The following is a 21,583-nucleotide window of genomic DNA, read 5'->3' as shown; positions in this document are numbered from 1 at the left end:
TTTGCTAATAATCTTCCATTTTTATTTGAATTTCCATAATACTGTACTTGCCGACAGAACATATCTTTCCTTACAAATTGAGAAGAAATCTCATTATATTTAACTTTTGTTTTTAATAATTTCTGCAATGTATCGTGTTCCCATTTAGTAATTAATTTTTGTTCTAATAATTTAATTTCTTGTTCCAATTGTATAAATTGTTTTTTAAGTTGTTTTTCCATATATGCAGAATATGATATGATATTTCCTCTCATTGTTGCTTTATAAGCGTCCCATAAAATTTCAATGTTTATGTTATCCAAATCATTAAATTGAAAGAATTCATGCATTTTTTCTTTAATATTTTCTATAAATTTTATGTCTGCAAGTAAAGCATTGTTAAATCTCCAAATTGGTTTAGAATAAACAGATATATCATTTTGTAGATCAATCCACACACCAGCATGATCTGATATAATAATAGGATCAATAATTGCTTTCATCACTTTTTGTGCTATGTTATTAGAAACAAATATATAATCAATTCTTGAAAAGGATTTATGGACCTGAGAACAAAAAGAATATTCTTGATCATTAAAATGAAGGATACGCCATATATCTACTAAATCACAAGTTTGTATCAAATTATCTAATCCTAATGATTTCATTATTTTACTTGGTTTTTTATCCAAAATAGGATCCATTACAGCATTGAAATCTCCAGCTACTATTAAATTAGAAGCAGCCAGTGGTAGTAATATCTGTTGAATATTTTTGAAAAACTCCATTTGATTTGAATTAGGAGCATATAAATTGAATAAATCCAGGGTTGTATTCCTCAGATTCATTTTAATATGTACCCATCTTCCTAATGGATCAAATTTTATTAACTTAAAATCTGCTATACATTTTTTATTTATGAGAATAGCTACTCCTGCTTTTTTTCCAACAGCAGGTGCATAAAAACATTTGGACACCCAACCCTCTTTTAGTTTATTAGATTCAATACCTGACAAGTGTGTCTCTTGTATGAAATAAATATCAGCTTTTTGTTTATGAAGAAAATTTAGTACTTTCTTTCGTTTGATTGGATGGTTAAGACCATTGACGTTAAGAGAATAAATTTTAAGAGCCATTTAAATTAAAAAGTAATATTTTAATTAAAATTTTATAAATATATTTTTGATCAGATATCCACACATGTTTAATATTTATTCTTCTAGTTATTATTAAACCCTTAATTTTAAGATTTTCTTTAATTAATTTCATCTCCCTTTTCCCATCCCCCTCCCTTCCCTCCCCATTTAGCAAAAATAGTGTATACTTGGTAACACGCATATCAAGGTCAGCCATAACACACTCCAAGAAGACCCTTTAGCTTTCCAAATACAGTTTAAGTCATTAAATATTTAAATAAAATTAAAATATAAATAATTCATATATTATATATCTGTGAATTCAATCAGTTACATAAAAATTTCTTAGGATATTTTAAAAGTCTATATTTATTACCATCAATTCATTAATAATTAAATAAATATAGTATTTTTCATTCTATCTCAAAAAACTTTTTCCTCTTATCTTATATTTTATTATAGTAATATCATTAATATGGGAACATAATGATATAGGAACAATAGTTTCACAAGTAAAGAATCTCCACCCCCATGAGAGAACACCGCTAAAATCACACACCAGGCATATACATCGTTTTTCCACTTATCTGATTCTTTCTCTCTCTCTTCTCATTTTTATTTTCTTCTTTTTCCTTGTCTTCTTTCTTCTTCTTTTCTTAAGGAGATTATATTGAATAGTTCTTTACGATCTTCCAAAGTTATTGTAATCCATTTTCTGATTTCTTCTTCTTCTTTTTTCTTCTTATATTTTATATTATATGTTCATGTTGTGTTTCCGGTATGAAAAAAATCCATTTCCTGCGTTCCTTACGCATAGACCTTCCGGATTGTAAGTTTTTAGATTTTTTAAGTCATTTTAAAGAGAGAAGAGGAAACACAATTTAAACAAGCATATATATGCGTCCGGTGTGCGACCCCGCAGCAGTCTCACCACAGGAAAAGAAAAACTTCACCCGAAAAACCATTCCCCTCAATTTTTTATTTATTTTTTTTTTAATCTCTGATGTTCCCATCAATATATTCTGTCTGTAATCAATTTCAAAGCAGGCTTTTAGTTATATTATCCTTTCTATATTACATTCATTTAAATTTATGTTAACTTTCTTTTTCATATTTTATATTATAATTATTTCCTGTTAAACTTACAAACATATAATTGCATTAAGCCTTTGAAATTTTTTTTTTTTTTTTTTTTAGAATGTCTGTTACATTCTAATTCTATTGTAAGAGAGACGTTGAAAAGAATATATTTGAAGCTAAATAAAAACATTCTAAATCGTTGCATTTTGAAATATAGTAAATTCTTTAAAGTTATTTTCTCTATATAATTAATATATGATGATATATATAGTATAATATTTCCCCAAATTTATATTAATAAATTAAAGACATATTATTCAAAATTAGGATAACATAGGTATTTCTTGAGTTTGAATAAATTTCTCTAGTTTCTCAGCATCATCAAATGTAAAAGTTTTATTTCCGATGGTAACCTTCATGTTTGCAGGATACATTAATCCAAACTTTGCACCTAATTCTCTTAGTTTTGGCCTCAATTCCAACAACTTTTTCCTTTTTATAGCTGTGTTTTTAGCAAAATCAGGAACAAAGTGGATATAAGCATCTTGATATTTAAGACCTTTATTTTGCTTTGCTAGTTGAAGTATTTGTAAGACCTGTTGGTGGCGCAATAGTTTGAATATAAATGGTCTTGGTCCGTGTTGATTTTCTCCTCTCTTCATAGGCACTCTATGTGCTCTTTCTGCCTCTATGGGATATTTTGTTTTTATAGGAAGTAGTTTGGGTAACAGATTTTCAATAAAGAGTACCGGATTTCCCTTTTCTGCTCCTTCTGGTAATCCAATCAAACGGACATTACTTCTTCTTTCTCGATTAGAATAATCTTCAATTTCTTTAGTAAGTATTTCTATTTTTTTTCTATCTGTTCGACTGTAACTTGCTTCTTCTTCTACAAACATCATTCTTTCTTCTAGATTATTTGACTTTAATTCCAGGAGATCCATTTTTTTGTTTAGTGCTGAAACGTCCTCTGATATATTCGTAACTTTTTTCGTTAATACTGATAGCATTTCTTTTATTTCCTTTAGTTCTTTTACTACTTCTATATCTGTCATTTTTGAACCTGTCTCCTGTTCCGGTTTTGATCTTTTGCTGCTACCAGCCACCGCAAAGTCGTTTTTGTTCTGTTTTCCTGTTGCCATTCTTTTATCTTGTCTTCATTATTAATCCAAGCTTTTTTTTTCCTTATTTTTAAAGTTTTTTTTAGACTTTTTGCAGACTTTCAAGGTCTTTTTCTTGGAGCTCACTTATTAGCCAACCTTCCTCATGCGCTTCCAAGCCATTTTATTTTATTTTATTATTTTATTATTGCTTATTTTATATGATAATGGAATATAAGGTTGGGAGGGATGGGAAAGGGGAAGGGATAAAATTTATGTAATGTACCAATGATTGTTTTTAAGTGATGTATTTATTGTTAATGTGTATGATTATATTTAACACTTAATGTAATTTTGAAAATGAATAAAGAATTAAAAAAAAAACAACTAATATATGAATCATTACCTTATTACTAAACATGTAAACTTTCTATAAATGATTTTTGTCTTTTTTCTCTTATTACTATCGTCCTGTGACTACAATTCTGTGATTAATATTCTTTAAGAGTTTCAACTGATATGTACCCTTTTCATCACATACTACCTTCTGTCATTTTACATTTCATTGAACTGAGGAGGGATACTAGAGAATGACATGGGAACAAATTTGTCCCTGTCCTCACAGGAACTCAATTTCCACACCCAGTCCTGTCCCCATGAGTTTTGTCGCTGTCCCTGTCCCATTCCTGTAATCTCTGCCTTAACCACACAAACCTCGAACACTTATGATTTTAAAGTGTTTGAGGCTTGTGCAGATGAGGATGGAGCTTGCAGGAATGGGGCAGCGATAGAAAAATAACTCACGTGGACGGGATGGAAAAATGAGTTCCCGGGGGATGGGGAAAAATTTGACCCTGTATCATTCTCTAATGGATACCATTCTGTGGTCTTCCAAACCATTTTGTACATTAATGATTTTACATTGATATAAGACATAAAGATACCTCTGTAAATCTTCTATGACCAAATCCAACACGGTTCTAGTGATGAGGAGAGCAGTTGGTGAAGCCAAGTCACACAACTGGATGCAAATACGCCTCACCATATGCTGTAGTGGCTGGCAAGAAGAACCAGAGAAAGCACGAACAATTTCTTGCAGAAGTTTAGCCTGTACATGAAGGTGCATACTCCACAGCTTTCTGGTATTCAGTGCCACTGAAATATCCTGAGTTTCAATAGCCTACCAAATAAAGAAATGTTGATCAATATTCGATGATTCATTTTTTATCCATGTAGAGCTGGCTTTAAAAATTCATGTATAATAAAAATTAGCTGAATGATTTTTAAGTTAAACCTCCTATTTGCTTATCAGCCCCTTTCCACAAATAATTTAAATGTTAAATATCTGAATTTTGCTGCCTTCTCCTACCCCAAACAATACCCTTTTCCAGACAGATGAAATTTGGCTATTCTATGTACAAAATGGTCAAATTTATCTGTAAAGCTACAGGAGATTTCTGAAAAAGAGATTATGTTCTTACCCTGGTAAGCTCTTTTCTAGTAGATAGGAGAGACATTCTAGACAAATGGGTTTTTCCACATACTCTGAATTTTTCACTCTGCTTCTGTAGTACTTTACTGATCGGTTTAGCGCCCTCTACAGTCAGTACCCAAGTACTGAGAAGTTGAGGCACATATGTGAAGTAGAGGCACCTGTAATAACAGGCTAAACAAAGTGTTCTGCTGAAGGAATGAAACAATACCATTAACCACCAACACAGGACAGCAGGATCACCACCAGGATCCGGAGCCCCCTTAGGATCCGTGGATCCAATACAAGCCCAAATCCCCAATGGGCTGCACTGTCAAACAAGAAATCAGAGAGATCAGGATCAGCAGCCGAATCCCCCAAATCAGGAACTGGCATTACAGCCAGAGGCGAGGACAAGCCCAAAGGCACCACACCATGCAAAAACGCTCTTGGAGGGAAAGGAGACTGCTCAGGAGAAGAACACGCTTTTTATTTCTTTTTTAACTATGAGTACAAAACCTCTTGATTTTAGAGAAGGTATCTGGCTCCTGGGGCATGGAGTCACCTTTAGATGACTTAAATTCATGTCTTAAACTGTGAAAAGTCCGCAGTCAGGCAAAGAGCCAGCCGTGCTGAGCCCTAAAAGTAATGGAGGCCACCCCACTGGGCTGGCTGAGCATCTGATCACCTGCTTCTGGGGGGGGGAGAAGCTAAGCCGGTAGCTACAGCCCCCCCCCCCCCAAGCTGCTCCATACAGCACAGGGCACAAGGATGCTCTAAAAACACTAAATTTGCACAATCCTGGCATAAATTCACAGGAGGAGACCCCCAAAGACTCCATCCTAGCAGTTTTCCATGCAAAAATCACAGTTTTGAAGAATTCAAGATGGCCACCGGCACCAAATTTGCACCAAAATCACGATATTACTCACACTTCCCAAAAATTGAGATTTTATGATTTTTCAGGAGGGGGAACATGCAGAAACTGAGAAAACCCCCACTTTTTAAACTTTCCCCGACATCTCTCACAAGCTGTCAGCTCCTTGTACTCACTGTGACTTGATACACTGGAATCCACTTGCTCACAGTTCTTAGTAGCTGTATAAGAATTCACTGCCACAATGGTAGGAATACTCTCACAAAGCTGATCTTCGGGCTGTTGATCAGACTCCACCTCAGCGGATCACCGGATGTGCACCAGGATGGGCAGAGGCGCAAAAATGTAGCCAGCATGCTGAGCCCCCTAAGCATGCCTAACAGCCTGCACTTGACCACTGCTTAACAGAAGGTGAGACTACTTCAGGGAGGCCCTGAGTTCCAAGGAAAACTATGCAGACTGGCTAACAGGAACCCAAAAGAGATTGACCTGTCAACTACAGACCGAAGTCTGTGAATTCTCAAGCAGGCAGAGCTCCAAATTTGCTTCAAACGTGAAAATACCCGCAAAGGGGACAAAACTATATTGAATTTAAAAACAGTAAAATGGGGAGAGCAGAACACACACAGCTGCAGATATGCATGCAGAAGGAAAGATTGTAGAGGGTGCTACTGATCAGTGAAGTACTACATAGGCAGAGTGAACAATCTGGAGTGGACTCCTTCTGCAGAGCATGCAAGTATGAGTTTGTCCGTCAAGCCCCTTCCCTTCCCTTGTTTAAAAGCAGACTGAAAACCCACCTTTTTGATATAGTTTTCAATCCTTAACCCTACTCCCTCTGCCCTCCAACCCAGTCAGCTGATTAACCATTCCCCTTAACTATATCCATGACATCTTGTTTGTCTGTCTTGCCTGTTTAGATTGTAAGCTCTTTTGAGAAGGGACTGTTTTCTTACTCTTTGTGACTCTGCACAGCGCTGCGTGCATCTGGTAGTGCTATAGAAATAATTAATAGTAGTAGTAGCAGCAGTAGTAGTATTGTCTAGAATGTCTCATCTATTGCACTGGAAAGAACCATTTACACAGTTAGCACTGCAGTTGAAACTGCCTACCACATAATGCTTTGGGATATCAGCCTCAAAAGATTTATCAAAATCTTAGGCATCTGAGCCAATCAGGGCCTTAGGCCCATCCCCGTGCGTCCCAGGATGCACCAAGAAGGTGAAGGCCTGCCATGAGATTTGAAGCTGCGACACCAGCTCAGGAGTTTCCATACCTCACAGCAAGAAGCAAAAGAAAACCCAGATGGACAGAAAAAAATTAGAGGAAGAAAGGAACAAACAGGATTAGAAGCTTTAAAATAAAGTGGGGGGGAAAAGAAAAAATTAGGAAGTAATAGGCAAATATAAGAGAAAAATAAGTCCTACTCTTTCTGGCACCTACCCAAAGTTGGAGGAGGGGAGGGGCAGAAAATGAGAAGGTTGAGGCCTGAGGTTATAAAAACAGGAATGATAGAGGGATATGAAAGAGGTGACTGATGAACGGCAGAGTAATGGGACCAATGAGAGTGAGTGCAACAGGGGCAATGAAAAAAAGGAGACTGATGAAGACCAGTGCTTCAACTGATAAACTGCATCAAAGAGATAAATCACTTTTGATAGTTAGTTACAGGTATGAGTGGGCAGAGGGATGAACTAGCATGCTGTTGACAAGCATGGTCTGGGAAAGGGGGCTGCTGTCTTATTCAGTGGCAAATTAAGAGCTTAATTTACTAAGCTTTCTTTTCCAATGGGAAAGTAGCCCCAGTAAATTAGACTCCAAAGAATTTGCAACAGGTATTTTAGGGGATGTCCCTCCCCTCCTATCAGCACAAAAATTAAAAATTTGATTGGGGCAATTAGAGGGAAGATCAGCCACCAGCTCCTGAGTTTGAGCTGACTCCTGGATTAAAATAAAATTTGTTATGGCCTCTAGACCAACATCAGTACTGAAATACATTTGCTCCCTATGTTGGGCCCAATTTTGCAGGGTCTTGTGGTAAATGGAAAATCTTGTTTTAGATATTTTAGTTGTTTTTTTCAACACTGTTGACCTTTAATTTTGCTTGTCCAGCAGGATGAATTGGGAATTGATCTGAATATCCTGAACTGGTTTACTTCTTTCCTGACACATCACTTGGGTCGGAAATCAATCCTCTGACTAGATATCAGGTGTGCCACAGGGTTTTGCCTTGCAAGTGATTTTATATCTATGGCCATTTTGTTCAGTTTTACCTGCTCATGACATAGCTTACCAGCTGCATGCAGATAGGATGAAACTATTTTTTTATACCTGTTCAGACCCAGCAGTTATAACATGGGGGTCATGATATCTAGATGGATGGCTAAGAATAAACTGCATTTAAGAACATAAGCAATGCCTCTGCTGGGTCAGACCTGAGGTCCATCGTGCCCAGCAGTCCGCTCAAACGGTGGCCCAACAGGTCCAGGACCTGTGCAGTAATCCTCTATCTATACCCCTCTATCCCCTTTTCCAGCAGGAAATTGTCCTGATAAAATTAGTCTTGATAAAAACCAAGGTTTCATTATTTTCGAGATCTCATTATTATTCTTCAGTCAGACGTTGGGGCTGTATTTTGATTTTCATCTTACAATGCAGTCAAATTCAGAGTGTGATGATAATATTTAAGTTGAGGTTATTGCTGAAAATGGATGATTGATTTTAGGTTAAAGCTGAATAAAGAAAAGACAAAGTTCTTTCTGGCTTCACCGGCCTACCTAGGAGAAGAAAATTTGGTCTTGAATGGGATTATTTATCTTATTGCTTCAACTATTAAGATCCTGTGTATGCGGCTTGATAGGAACTTGTCTATGGCAACCCATGTGGATGCACTTTCCAGAAAGGGCGATTTCTTGCTTTGGAAGCTTAGATCCATAAGATCATATTTTGATAGTCTTCTTTTTCAACTATTGGACTACTGCAATATTGTATATCTGGCAGGTCAGCAAAACATTTTTGTAAATGGTGCAAAATTCTGAATACAGTAATGTAATGTGCTTAATTTTTAATTTGAAAAAATCAGATCACGTGACACCATACTATCAAGATTGCATTGACTCCTTGTAGAGGCCAGAGTGCTAAAGTTTGGTTGTATTTTTTTTAAATAAAGTTTTGCATGGTTTAGTACCAAGTTATTTGATTAACCAGTTTTTATTCACTACATTTATTTAAAAATTTATATCCTGCCTATCACTAGGCAGGTTAAAAATTAAAACAGAGGCTGTTATAAGAGCTGGTTTTAAGAAAGGTTTGGACAAGTTCCTGGAGGAAAAGTCCATAGTCTGTTATTGAGAAAGATTCGGGAACAAAGCAGGGGAAAACAAAACCACAAGCACTAATATATAAAAGACAGAAACAGATTTGTACCAGAAGAGCAATAATGCTTCTGGGCTGCTTGGATATTACCATTGCTGGTGAAAAAAGGCTTCCAATACCGGCAATTCAGCCCAAATATGTCAGTGTTGAAGTACTGAAGAAGCTCTTGATAGAGTGAAACGGGGACGCTCCGTTGAGCACATTAACACATCGCCATATAACACAGGAGGAAGCTGAAACTTATCAGTTGTATGTAAAGCCTGGAGAAGATTACACTCTCAATCCATGGGGGGGGGGGGGGACAAAGCTAAGTACAGTACTTAAGTTAAAGACAAAAGGCTTTGCTGCCCCTGGAAAACTATTATAGAAGAAACAGTAAATTAAGACACATTGTTGAGTTCAAAATATTTTTAAGCAAACATAAATGAAAATATATAAAAAGTAAAAATAAAAGGGAAAATATAAGGGACTAATGATAGCTTGCATTAGGCCATTATGACAAGCACTTAAGATCACCTTTTTCCCTATAAAATGCTTATAGGACAATAAGCATTAATATACATTATGTCAAAGAAGTTTCGTAAGTTAATTTTTTTAGAAGAAGATCACATCATCCCATAGTGTCTATCAGTTAGGTTAAGGGTGATTAGTTAATGACATTACTTTTGAAGGAATAGGTATGATCTTAGGGTGGCTAAACAGGTTGAAAAGATGATGGCAAAAGCTAGAAGGATGCTAGGGTGCTTAGAGAGATATTGATGCTCCTGTATAAGACTGGTGAAACCTCATTTACGTAGAATACTGTGTACAATTCTGTGTATAATACATCAAAAAGATATAAACAGGATGGAGTCAGTCCAGAAGAAGGCTACTAAAATGTTTGGTGGTTTACATCATAAGGCGTATGGGGATAGACTTAAAGATCTCAATATGTACTGTATACTTTGGAGGAAAAGTCGAAGAGGGGATATATGGGAAGATTAGATCCTTATCTTGATAATCTTCTTTCTAATAGATAGACACATCATTCTGGATATGGTGGGTAGTCAATCCCTCGTTGTGAGAATCTGTGTAGAGAGCTTCATTTACATTTTTTCTCTCCATCCTCCTGGGCTGACCTGCAAGTGTTCAGTTCGTATCAAAGCAGATGGTCAGCCTTAGAGAGAAAACATAACAGGGAGAAGTATGGGGACATTTCCCCAAAAAACAAGTCTGTTCTGTTCCTATCAAAAACATTGGACTCTGATTAAACAAACCACTGAAAACATCTAACAAGGTGGAACAAACAAGCTACCTACCTGAGTGTAACCTGCACCAACAGTCTTGGAGCTCTGAACAATAGTTCTTGGCCTCTTCGCAATAGGTCTTCTCTATCCTTACACTTGCTGGCTAGAAACAAGATATTTTGCAATCAGACATGTCTGAGACAGGAAAAACTGGCTAATGAACAACTGACAGGGCAAGCTTCCAGAATGATGCGTCTACCTACTAGAAAGAAGATTATCAAGGTAAGGACCTAATATTTCCTTATAGTGTAATAGACACATCATTCTGGAACTGGTGGGACATATCAAAGTAGTTCCCTACAATCTAGGATGGGACAGATGAGCTTGCAGAAGATACTGAGGACCCAAACACGGATTCCAATTTGGCCGCTATGTCCACCCTATAAAACTTTGTGAAAGTAAAGAGGGAGGCCCCGGCGGGCAGATCCTTCTAGATCAAAAAGAGATAATCCAACAGCCAGAACTCATTTGTGACTTACAGATACCAAAGCAACATTCTGCAGACATCCAGCAACGTCAGGACTTTGTCACTCCTCTTGATTTCCGAGGGTGCAAAGGCAGGTAGTTGTACCTCCTTGTTGACATAGAAGCTCAAGACCACCTTGGGCAAGGAGAAGAGGACTGTATGAAGTACAGTACTATCCCATTTTCCACAATCCTGAGGAAAGGTTCTCTGTATGATAACGCCTATAGTTCTGACACTCATCAAGCTGATGTGACCTCTACCAGAAATGCCATCTTGACTATCATCCCCTCCAGAGGCTCATATGGGGCCCTAGCGAAGAATCACAGGACGAGATTAAGACTCCACATTGAAAATGGTTGATGTACTGGAGGATGTAGGCATAATGCTCCCTTCAAAAATCCTGAAATATGAAGGCGAGAGGCCAATGTCCTTTTGTTAGCATGAGTTCTGAAGCACGAAAGACCTGCTATCTGTATCTTGAGAGAGCCAACTGCTAGGTCTTTTGCAAGCCCCTATAGAAGGAATGCTAAAACCAAATAAATCTGGGCCGTGACAGGGTCCGCATTCCTCTTTGCATACAAGTCTTAGAAGCACTTCCAGGCCTTCACATAAGCAGCCAATGGAGGAAGGAGTGGTCTAGTATCACCCCTTCTTTACAAAGCTCATTGGCTCCCTGTTGAGCACAGAATAAATTACAAAATTATTTTATTGACATTTAAAACCCGTTTAATAACCAACCTGAATTTATTAACATTTTAATCATACCTCACAGTCCATCTAAAGCAGGGGTCTCAAAGTCCCTCCTTGAGGGCCACAATCCAGTCGGGTTTTCAGGATTTCCCCAATGAATATGCATGAGATCTATGTGCATGCACTGCTTCCAATGCATATTCATTGGGGAAATCCTGAAAACCCGACTGGATTGCAGCACTCAAGGAGGGACTTTGAGATCCCTGATCTAAAGCCCTTTGCTCTACATCTCAAAATCTCTTAATGATTCCTTCTTTAAAGCACATCAATACCATTAGATCTAATAATTTTGTGGTGACCGCCCTTTCCCTTTGGAATTCCACCCCTAATCATCTCTGTTTAGAAGAATCTCATCCTCATTTTAAAAATAAGTTAAAAACATTCTTATTTCAAGACACTTTTGACACCTAACTGCCCTTATTAGGGCTAAAATTTATTTTATTCTCAGATCCCCCTCCTACAGTACTTTACCTTTTATGTTCTCTTCACTTTGACTATTGTAGTTCCTCCCTGCTTCACCTTTTGTTTCTGTTCATTTAAAGTTTGTGTATTACTTGTTTGCAAATTCCTTATGAGGTCTATTCATGTAAGTTTGTATAAACTGCTCCTCATTAGTTTTTATTTGTACACCGCTTAGAAGTTTGATTAAGCGGTATAAAATTTTTTTAATAAACTTGAAACTTGGTTACAGCTACAGCCTCAGTACTCTGAGGTTGTGGATTCAAACACAATGCTGCTACTTGTGACGCTGAGCAAGTCATTCAATCCTCCATTGCCTCAGGTACATTAGATAGATTGTGAGTCCACCAGGACAAATAGGGAAAATGCATGAACCTGATTGTAAATCACTTAGATATCCTTGATAGACGGTATATAAATGCATAATAAAATTAAAAAAGCAAGACATATATGTTGGCTGTTTCTTGGACCTCAGAAGAGTGTTGATGACTACCTCTGAATAGCCTTTGCATGCTAGGGCTGCTCACTTAAGAGATATGCTGTAAGCCCAAAGCATTTTGAATCCTCCAGGGCAATTGGACCCTGTGTGAATAACCTTGGAAGATAGGGTAGTCCGAGGCCCTGGGTCCTCTGTAAACAGACCAGATCTGAATGCCACGGTTGTCTTGGGCATAATGGAACCAATAGAACTACCAGCCCCGGATGCAACTTTATTCTCCTCAGAACTCTTCCCATCATGGGTCATGAAGGGAACATGTACAGAAGCTCTACCTGTGGCTATACCAGGGCATCTAAGCCAGCACTTCCGGGCTCATATCTTTGGCTGAAGAACCAAGCCGCTTTCTTGTTGTTCGCTGACACCACCAGATCGAACATCAGATGTCCTCACAACTTACAATGCATTTCAACTCTTCCATTCTCCGGGATCTAGGGTCTGTCGGCAGAGAAAATCTGCTTGCACATTGTCTACTCTCATGACATGTGCCATAGAGAGAGCCAACAGGTGGATCTTTGCCCACTGAAACAACAGTTTGAGACTCCTGGTGTAGCGGAACACTCTTGGTGCCTCCTTGATGACTGACCTAAGTCACTGCCATAGCATTGTCAGAGAAGACTCTCACTGTTCGGTTCTGTAAATAATTCCTGAGCACCTTCAGGGCTAGACAAATGGCCATCAGCTCCAACCGGATGATCAACCACTTCCCCAGCAATGGCATCTGTCAACAGTATGACCCAAGTGGAGATGCAAAGTAACACTCTCCAGCCACTGAGGCTCCAGCCACTAGCTCAGACTACAATGCGCTTCTTCAATGCATCAGTTTGCGGAGACCAACGGGATAGGAGTGCATCCTGCAGTGAGCGTGTGCTCTCTCTCAAGGAACCACATCTATGGTTGCTATCATTGATCCCACCACCTGCAAGTAATTCCAAGCTGTTGGCGTCAGCCTCTCTCGAAAGTCTTGGATCTGACGCATGAATTTTGCTCTGCGGGCTTCCGGTAGAAAACGTTGTTCTCCTTTGAGTTGAACCGCATGCCCAGGTACTCCAGTAACTGCGTGGGTCGCAGAAGGCTCTTTCGGAAATTTATCATCCAGCCCAGACTCTACAGAAATTTGATCACACTCTCCACTGCTATCATTCCATCAGCTTCAGACAAAGTATGGATTAGCCAATCATCCAGTTAAGTAAGCACCTGTGTTCTGTCTCTCCAAAGATATGCTGCTATCACAACCATCTGGCCCAAATGACAGGGCAGATATCCTCAAGAATTTCCTGAGATCCAGAAAGATGGGGATGTGTAGATAGGCCTCTGTCAAATTCAGAGAGGCAATAAATTTCTCTGGCATCATCGAGGCAATGACCAAATCTCACCATTTCCATATGGAAGCGCAGTATCATGAGGGCTACATTGACTGCTTTCAGATCTAGGATCGGTTCCCAGTCTTCAGAGTCTCTTTTGGGCATGATAAAGTACACGGAGTATCTGCCGTTAGGTCTAGTAGCCTCTGTAGAGTAGCTCAAACCCTGACCTCTTTCTCTGGTCTTCCTTCTGGAGAATCCACAAAGAGGTCTGGGAGGGGATGAAAGAACTCAAGCTTGTACTCCTCTTGAATGATGTCCAGTACCAAAGGGTCTGAGGTAATCTCAACTCACATCTTCCAACAGGCCGTCAACCTCCCACCTATCTATGGAAGTATGGCTGTTATCTTGGTGTCATAACTGCTTCTTGGGGCCACTGTGGAGCAGGATCCTGATGATTTGGGTCACTTGGCTCCTGCAAATCTTTGCCTCGAGCCTTGATAAGCCTCTGGCAGGAAAGACCTCCCATATACTGGCAAAATCGCCTGGGGTCACAAAAATTAACTTGCTTTGACCCCCTTGGGGCCCCACTGATCCGATGAAACCTGAGTCCACTCCTGATAAAACTGATAAATCGGCCTCTGATATGAGGAAGCCCGCATGACCCTGGGGCTTTTTTTGGAGCAGTCATAGCACGGGAACCTGAGACCTGAGGACACCTGGAATCAGAACTGTTGTAACAAGGGCGGTAGTCCGGGGAATCTCTCTGGGAGGAAGAACCTGCAGATCCCTGACTACACCTGCGGGAGGAACAAAAATTACTACAATCCCCTCCTGACATCCAGCAAAACTTATTCTGAAGAGGAAAGACCCTCAGGAGGACCATTATGTTACTGAAATACGACTTACAATGGGATCTATGAACTGTGCAGAGCATGCATTTTTTCAGCATAAATTATACTTTTGCAAGAAAACTTCATCTTTGCCCTAGAAGCTGACAATTAATTACTGATGCTTAATAGTTGTTCTATTAAGAGAATTTCCAAGAAATGCTAAGGTCACAAGAAAAGCCACAATAACGGGTCAAAATGATATGAACTGCAAGTGAAACTGCTGACAACTACAATCAAGCTTAGAAGGGAGGGGGCTCACCCTCAGGGATCAATGACCTTAGTATTAAGAATGCACTGTCAGGGAAAATAGAGAAGTCGTATTTGACACCAAGTGACACCAAGCTTCATTATGACAACTGCAATCATCCAATCATTAAATATGATAAAGTGTCAAAATCCAATAGAAATGAAACATGTAATTACCGTATTTTCGCGGATATAACGCGCACCATTGTAAAACGCGCACAGGGGTATAGCGCGCAGAAATCACGATGATATGTACAAAAACTTTTCTATACCGCGCTCAGGCATATAACGCGCATGCTGCCCGACTCTCCTCTGGCCACCCCGACTCTCCTTTCGCTCTCCCCGACTCTCCTCTGGCCACCCCGACTCTCCTTTCGCCCTCCCCGACTCTCATCTGGTTGCCCCGACTCACCCTGACTTTCGGTGCACTGCCCCGACTCTCCTCTGGTTGCCCCGACTCACCCTGACTTTCGGTGCACTGCCCCGACTCTCCTCTGGTTGCCCCGACTCACCGTTCACCCGCCCTGACTTTCGGTGCACTGCCCCGCCTCTCCGTGCCTGTCCCCCTTGAAGTCCTGTCCCCCCTTGAAGGTCTGCCTGTCCCCCCTTGAAGTCCTGTCCCCCTTGAAGGTCTGCCTGTCCCCCTTGAAGATCTGCCTGTCCCCCCTTGAAGTCCTGTCCCCATTCTGAAAGCCTGATGCCCCCCCTCGACGTCCGATTCTTCTCCCCCCTCGGCAGGACCACTCGCACCCCCACCCCGAAGGACCGCCGACTCCCCGACAATATTGGGCCAGGAGGGAGCCCAAATCCTCCTGGCCACGGCAACCCCCTAACCCCACCCCGCACTACATTACGGGCAGGAGGGATCCCAGGCCCTCCTGCCCTCGACGCAAACCCCCTCCCCCCAATGACCGCCCCCCCCCAAGAACCTCCGCCCGTCCCCCAGCCGACCCGCGACCCCCCTGGCCGACCCCCACGACACCCCCACCCGCCTTCCCCGTACTTTGTGTAGTTGGGCCAGAAGGGAGCCCAAACCCTCCTGGCCACGGCGACCCCCTAACCCCACCCCGCACTACATTACGGGCAGGAGGGATCCCAGGCCCTCCTGCCCTCGACGCAAACCCCCCTCCCTCCAACGACCGCCCCCCCCCAAGAACCTCCGACCGACCCGCGACCCCCCTGGCCGACCCCCCCACCCCCCTTCCCCGTACCTTTGGAAGTTGGCCGGACAGACGGGAGCCAAACCCGCCTGTCCGGCAGGCAGCCAACGAAGGAATGAGGCCGGATTGGCCCATCCGTCCTAAAGCTCCGCCTACTGGTGGGGCCTAAGGCGCGTGGGCCAATCAGAATAGGCCCTGGAGCCTTAGGTCCCACCTGGGGGCGCGGCCTGAGACACATGGTCGGGTTTGGCCCATGTGCCTCAGGCCGCGCCCCCAGGTGGGACCTAAGGCTCCAGGGCCTATTCTGATTGGCCCACGCGCCTTAGGCCCCACCAGTAGGCGGAGCTTTAGGACGGATGGGCCAATCCGGCCTCATTCCTTCGTTGGCTGCCTGCCGGACAGGCGGGTTTGGCTCCCGTCTGTCCGGCCAACTTCCAAAGGTACGGGGAAGGGGGGTGGGGGGGTCGGCCAGGGGGGTCGCGGGTCGGTCGGAGGTTCTTGGGGGGGGGCGGTCGTTGGAGGGAGGGGGGTTTGCGTCGAGGGCAGGAGGGCCTGGGATCCCTCCTGCCCGTAATGTAGTGCGGGGTGGGGTTAGGGGGTCGCCGTGGCCAGGAGGGTTTGGGCTCCCTTCTGGCCCAACTACACAAAGTACGGGGAAGGCGGGTGGGGGTGTCGTGGGGGTCGGCCAGGGGGGTCGCGGGTCGGCTGGGGGACGGGCGGAGGTTCTTGGGGGGGGCGGTCGTTGGGGGGAGGGGGTTTGCGTCGAGGGCAGGAGGGCCTGGGATCCCTCCTGCCCGTAATGTAGTGCGGGGTGGGGTTAGGGGGTCGCCGTGGCCAGGAGGGTTTGGGCTCCCTCCTGGCCCGATATTTTTGGGGAGTCGGCGGTCCTTCGGGGTGAGGGTGCGAGTGGTCCTGCCGGGGGGGGGATGTATCGGACGTCGGGGAGTCGGCCGGGCAAGAGGGCTTGGGCTCCCTCTTGCTCCGATCGTGGATGCGGGTGCGGGTGGGAGCGCGTGCGAGCGGTCGTTCGGGGTGGGGGTGCGAGCGGTCCTGCTGGGGGGGTGAATCGGGCGTCGGGCGGGGTGGGAACTATGTTTAAAAACTTTTGTATACCGCGCTCAGGCATATAACGCGCGAGGGGTATGCGCGGTACGTAAAATCACGTATAACGCGCGCGTTATATCCGCGAAAATACGGTAGTAGCTATGCAGTACTCTGTACCCCAGGCTCCTAAGTTTGGACATAAAAAGGCCATCATAATTTCTGATTAGCCTTAAGACGGGCATCCCAGATGTACTGGCACTCTGTTACTCCTCCGTTTGCCCAACTGCTATTATTCTATCCTATTGGATGCTATTTCCATGTAAGCTGTCCTTTGATTATTATTATTAAACACACATTTTATACAGCAATTGGGTTGTCGGTGTGAGGTCATTTAAATACACTGAAGGTTTCGCAGCACCTTCAGTTCACAGGAAGAGTTAGGGTGATGTTCGGTCACACTGGTGATAAGGACATCTAGATCTTGGCCAAAAAGAAGCTGGCCCTTGAACGGAAGTCTGCTGAAAGTGGACTTTGAAACAGTGTTCCCAGTCCCAATGACAGATCCAAAGAGTCTGGCACACAGTACTAAGAATTCAAAGAGAGAAGAAAAGGCGGCAGCCACATAATCCACACCATCCATCCCAGAGGAGGACAGGGATGCACCTCCACAGAGGATGCACTGCACAGTTTGGCATGACAGGCTCGCACCATAAAAGAAGCAGCTGCTACCGCTTTGATACCTAAAGACGCTGCTTCAAAAGGCTTTTCAAAATAATGTCCACCCTATGATCCTGAGAGTCCTGAAGCAGCACTCCCCCATCCCTTGGGAGGGCTGTGCGCCAGATAACCTGCACCACAGCAGAATCTACCTTAGGCTGTTCAAAAACCTCCTGAAAATCAGGATACAGGGGATATACCTTAGACATAGCATTAGAAGGTCAGAAAGACCTTTCTGAGGTATCCCATTGTTCTATAGCCAGACCAATGAGCTGTGGATGGGGATGGAAAAAAGCTCTTTTAGAGCATCAGCAATAAAAAGGTAGACAGAACCACGCTTAAAAGATCTGCAGATCTGCACCTAAATCTGGACTCTCAGGGCAGCCGAAGTGACTAGTCCTGTCAAGGGTATCAGCCGGATCCAATATAGAAGAAGTGTCAAGATACAAAAAAGGCATAATATCTGAAGGGCCACTACTGCAATCTAGGTCTGCCACCACTGAGCGACAGGGATCCTGAACAGGAAGCTCTGCTACCAGCACCACAGGCTGAGAAAGACCTGACTTGTCCACTGGCTGTGTCAAACTAACAAGGTCTGAAGAATATACTTTCCAGAGAAGCCGAATAAAATCTGGTGAAAAGTCACACCCGACAACCATGGCAGAGCATTGTTGAGGCACATGAGCCATGCCAAAAAAGTCCTCAGATTTAGAACGCAAACTCCAGTTTTACGCCAGACTCCAGAATGGCCTCTGGCCGAGATTTTTTCCGAAGACACAGACCCAAGCCGGCTCCTCATCCCTACAGTACCTGGAGGAGGTGAAGTCCAAAGCTCGCACCCCCTCTCCCAGAGCACTACAGCATGATCTGGCATCAATCTGGCGCAATCAATGCACACATTCAATATATTAGGGGCTGAATTTTAAGCAAATTGATGGGTATTGAGGAAGAAATAAAACATGGAAAAAAAAGACTGCTGAAAATTCAAGATGGCCACCGCCAGCGAATAAAATCTGAAAATAAAAAAATAGCGATTTAGGGTCTGGGGAGCTGGGGGACCTGAACCCTACCCTCAGAAACTGTGAAAAATGACTTTTAAATTGATAAACAAGCCATCCCTGAAGTTCCCATAGGAAATAATGGGGGTTTACTCACAGTTCTTCAGTGCCTTGCTCGTCAGCAGTTTTTACCAGCAGCTGAATAGAGGGAAAGGATTTTTTGCCTCAGAAACTTCTCCAAATGACCAGAGTTGAAGATCTTTGGACTGCTGGTCAGCTGGACACAGACTATGACCTCCACCCATACGGATCCTCACCACGTGGTCGGGGGTGGGAAAGGCAGCCTGCACCTTGAAACCCGGGTGGGTTTCACTCCAGACACATACAGCCTGTGCTTAAAACCCATGACAAGGTCAGCGGGAAGCAAAATCTCAGGGGAATGGACCCCAAGTTTAGGAAGAGTGGCACACAGCAGGCTGGCTCCACAGATCCACCAGAGTTTCTCTGTGAAGCAGCAGTCTGGTACCGCGGGACTGTATCCTTTCTTCCGGTAGGGGTCCACCGGAAAGGGGTCTCAAGGCACTGAAGCCTCTGAAAAGCAAACTTTAAGCGAAATAAACAAGAAAAAGAAGCAAAGCAACTGCAAAAGAATTCTGTATATATTGCTTGCAGAAATTGTAACTGGATATGTTTCTAGCTCTCAGTCTAAGGGGGAGGAGCATATGCTCAGAAAAGTGTTGAATTTCTGCAACTCCTAGATTGCGGTTTGGGATTGAACACCTAGCATATGAAATCTGGAAGGGACGTAACAGAAACAGTGTATTCAGATTTTAGCAAAACCTTTGTCTGTGTTCCACACATGTGTCAAAATAAATAAACTGTATGGGTCCCAAAATGACAGACTAGGTCAGGAACTGGTTGAGTGGAAGGCAACAGTGGGTAGGGTCAATGGAGATCGCTCTGAGGAAAGGGATTTACCAGTGGTGTGCCTTAAGGTTCGGTTTTTGGGCCTAGTTCTTTTTAACATTTTTGTAAGTGATATAGATGAAGGGCTGACTGGTAAGATTTGCCTCTTTGCAGATGATACCAGAATCCGTAATAGAGTAGACACCCCTGATGGTGTGAAAACCATGAGGAAGATCTAATGAAGATTGAGGAATGGTCTGAAATTTAGCAGCTAAGATTTAATGCTAAGAAAGGAAAGATTAGGTTCTTACCTTGATAATCTTCTTTCTAGTAAACCCACACTTTTCCTGAACACACGTGTAGTCAAACCAATCTGACGAGATCTCTTGTAGGAAGCTTTATTTGCATAATTTTGCTCCTCTTCTCTTACCTCTGGACTGCCCTCCAAATCTATATATTGTTGGGACTTGCCATTTCTGTAGTGGGGAACTGAGTTCAATTCCCACTGCAACCTGATGGTTAGTGCACCTTAGAAAAGAATCTCTGAAAAAGTCTTTAGTTTCTGCAACTTCTGTACTTTTTACTATGTAAAGCTGGTGAACTGCCATTCTCAAGAAGCCCCGCAAAAACCTTCCCATAAGATCCAATGGTTTAGGATTTTCCCAAATAGAGTGCGCATAAGAGGTCTTTTGATCATTTTTGCCTTTTCCAAAACAGAATCTTCCACCATTGAATAGTATCATATTGTATTTGGATTATATCAAAATTCAGATAGGGTCAGAATCCATTTCAAGTCATTCTTGCCTCCGATATACATGAGGAGTTCTGTCATATTCTTAATTAGGTATTGAGGAAACCTGTTTACAGGTAGCACCACAGATTTTTTCAATGTAGTGCAGCAACTCATACATATCTACCCTAACTTGCCTTTCCTTCTGGAGTGTCAAAGTACTTTTTCTTCCATCTTTTGTGTAAATTTGGGCAAAGTTAAATCAAGGCCTGATAAATCCCAGGTGTCAAGTTGCCACAGGGAATATAAATTTTACCTTGCACCTGAGGGTTTTGTGCCATCACAAGCGGTCTTTCTGTCTGCACTGTAGCTTTCAGTGAATTTCAGCCAGTCTTAGGAGACTTTATACCTCAAGACTAGTATTAGAGGTCTTGCACGGCATGTCTCAAAATGACTGAGAACCATAGATTGCAGGGGAAAAGCAGCAGCCTGCAAGGTGAGAAAGGAATGGAAGATGGAGCTGGGGGTTCCAGGTGGCTGACAAAGTAGAGTGAAGTAGGGTAGTGGTTGAGACTATTAAGAATAAGTGGGAGGGGGCTAAACTGGTGATTAAGAGGAAGGATAAAACATATTATTGGAACAAGATAAAGGGACAATGTTGGTAACAGAAGAGGATTTGCGAGACTGCACTGTGGAGAGGGTGGGAAGCTGAAAGCCTGGCGACAGAGTGGGTAGAGAGAACAGAAGGATTTTTGCCAGTGTGGTATAATCATATATCAAGAGCCTGATTTGCTAATTTTCCTTCCCCGAGGCACAGAATGGGAAAACAGTCTTAGTAAAATCAGGTCCTAGAACTATAGTGATACTTTTTCACCCCATCTCCATTCTACAACTTTACTACTACTACTAATTTCTATAGCGCTGATAGACTGTTTGAGTGGGGAGAAAAGGGTGAGGCTGGTGAAAACAGGTCTTAGTTGCTGGCTCCTAGATTTTTGGTCTGGTTTCAAGATTCAGAGAAAATCTGCAGGACCCAAGTTGAATCCTCACCAGTGTGATACTTCTGGCAGTGTAGGCAAAGGATCAGAAGTCAGTACCACTTGTCTGACC

General features: G+C 42.4%; 1 protein-coding gene across 5 annotated transcripts in view; it reads right to left on the bottom strand.

Moving 5' to 3' along the window:
* Positions 1-21,583, bottom strand: part of VIRMA (vir like m6A methyltransferase associated) — a 354,442-nt gene that overhangs the window by 138,394 nt on the left and 194,465 nt on the right. For all 5 annotated transcript variants that reach the window (XM_033933183.1, XM_033933184.1, XM_033933185.1 and 2 more), the window contains exon 14: positions 4,240-4,475. In XM_033933183.1, coding sequence (XP_033789074.1) covers positions 4,240-4,475 — 236 coding nt within the window. The remainder of the gene's footprint in view (positions 1-4,239; positions 4,476-21,583) is intronic.

The sequence above is a fragment of the Geotrypetes seraphini genome, chromosome 2 (genome assembly GCF_902459505.1).
Source record: "Geotrypetes seraphini chromosome 2, aGeoSer1.1, whole genome shotgun sequence".
Taxonomy (NCBI): domain Eukaryota; kingdom Metazoa; phylum Chordata; class Amphibia; order Gymnophiona; family Dermophiidae; genus Geotrypetes; species Geotrypetes seraphini.
This window is presented reverse-complemented; position numbering and strand designations above follow the sequence as displayed.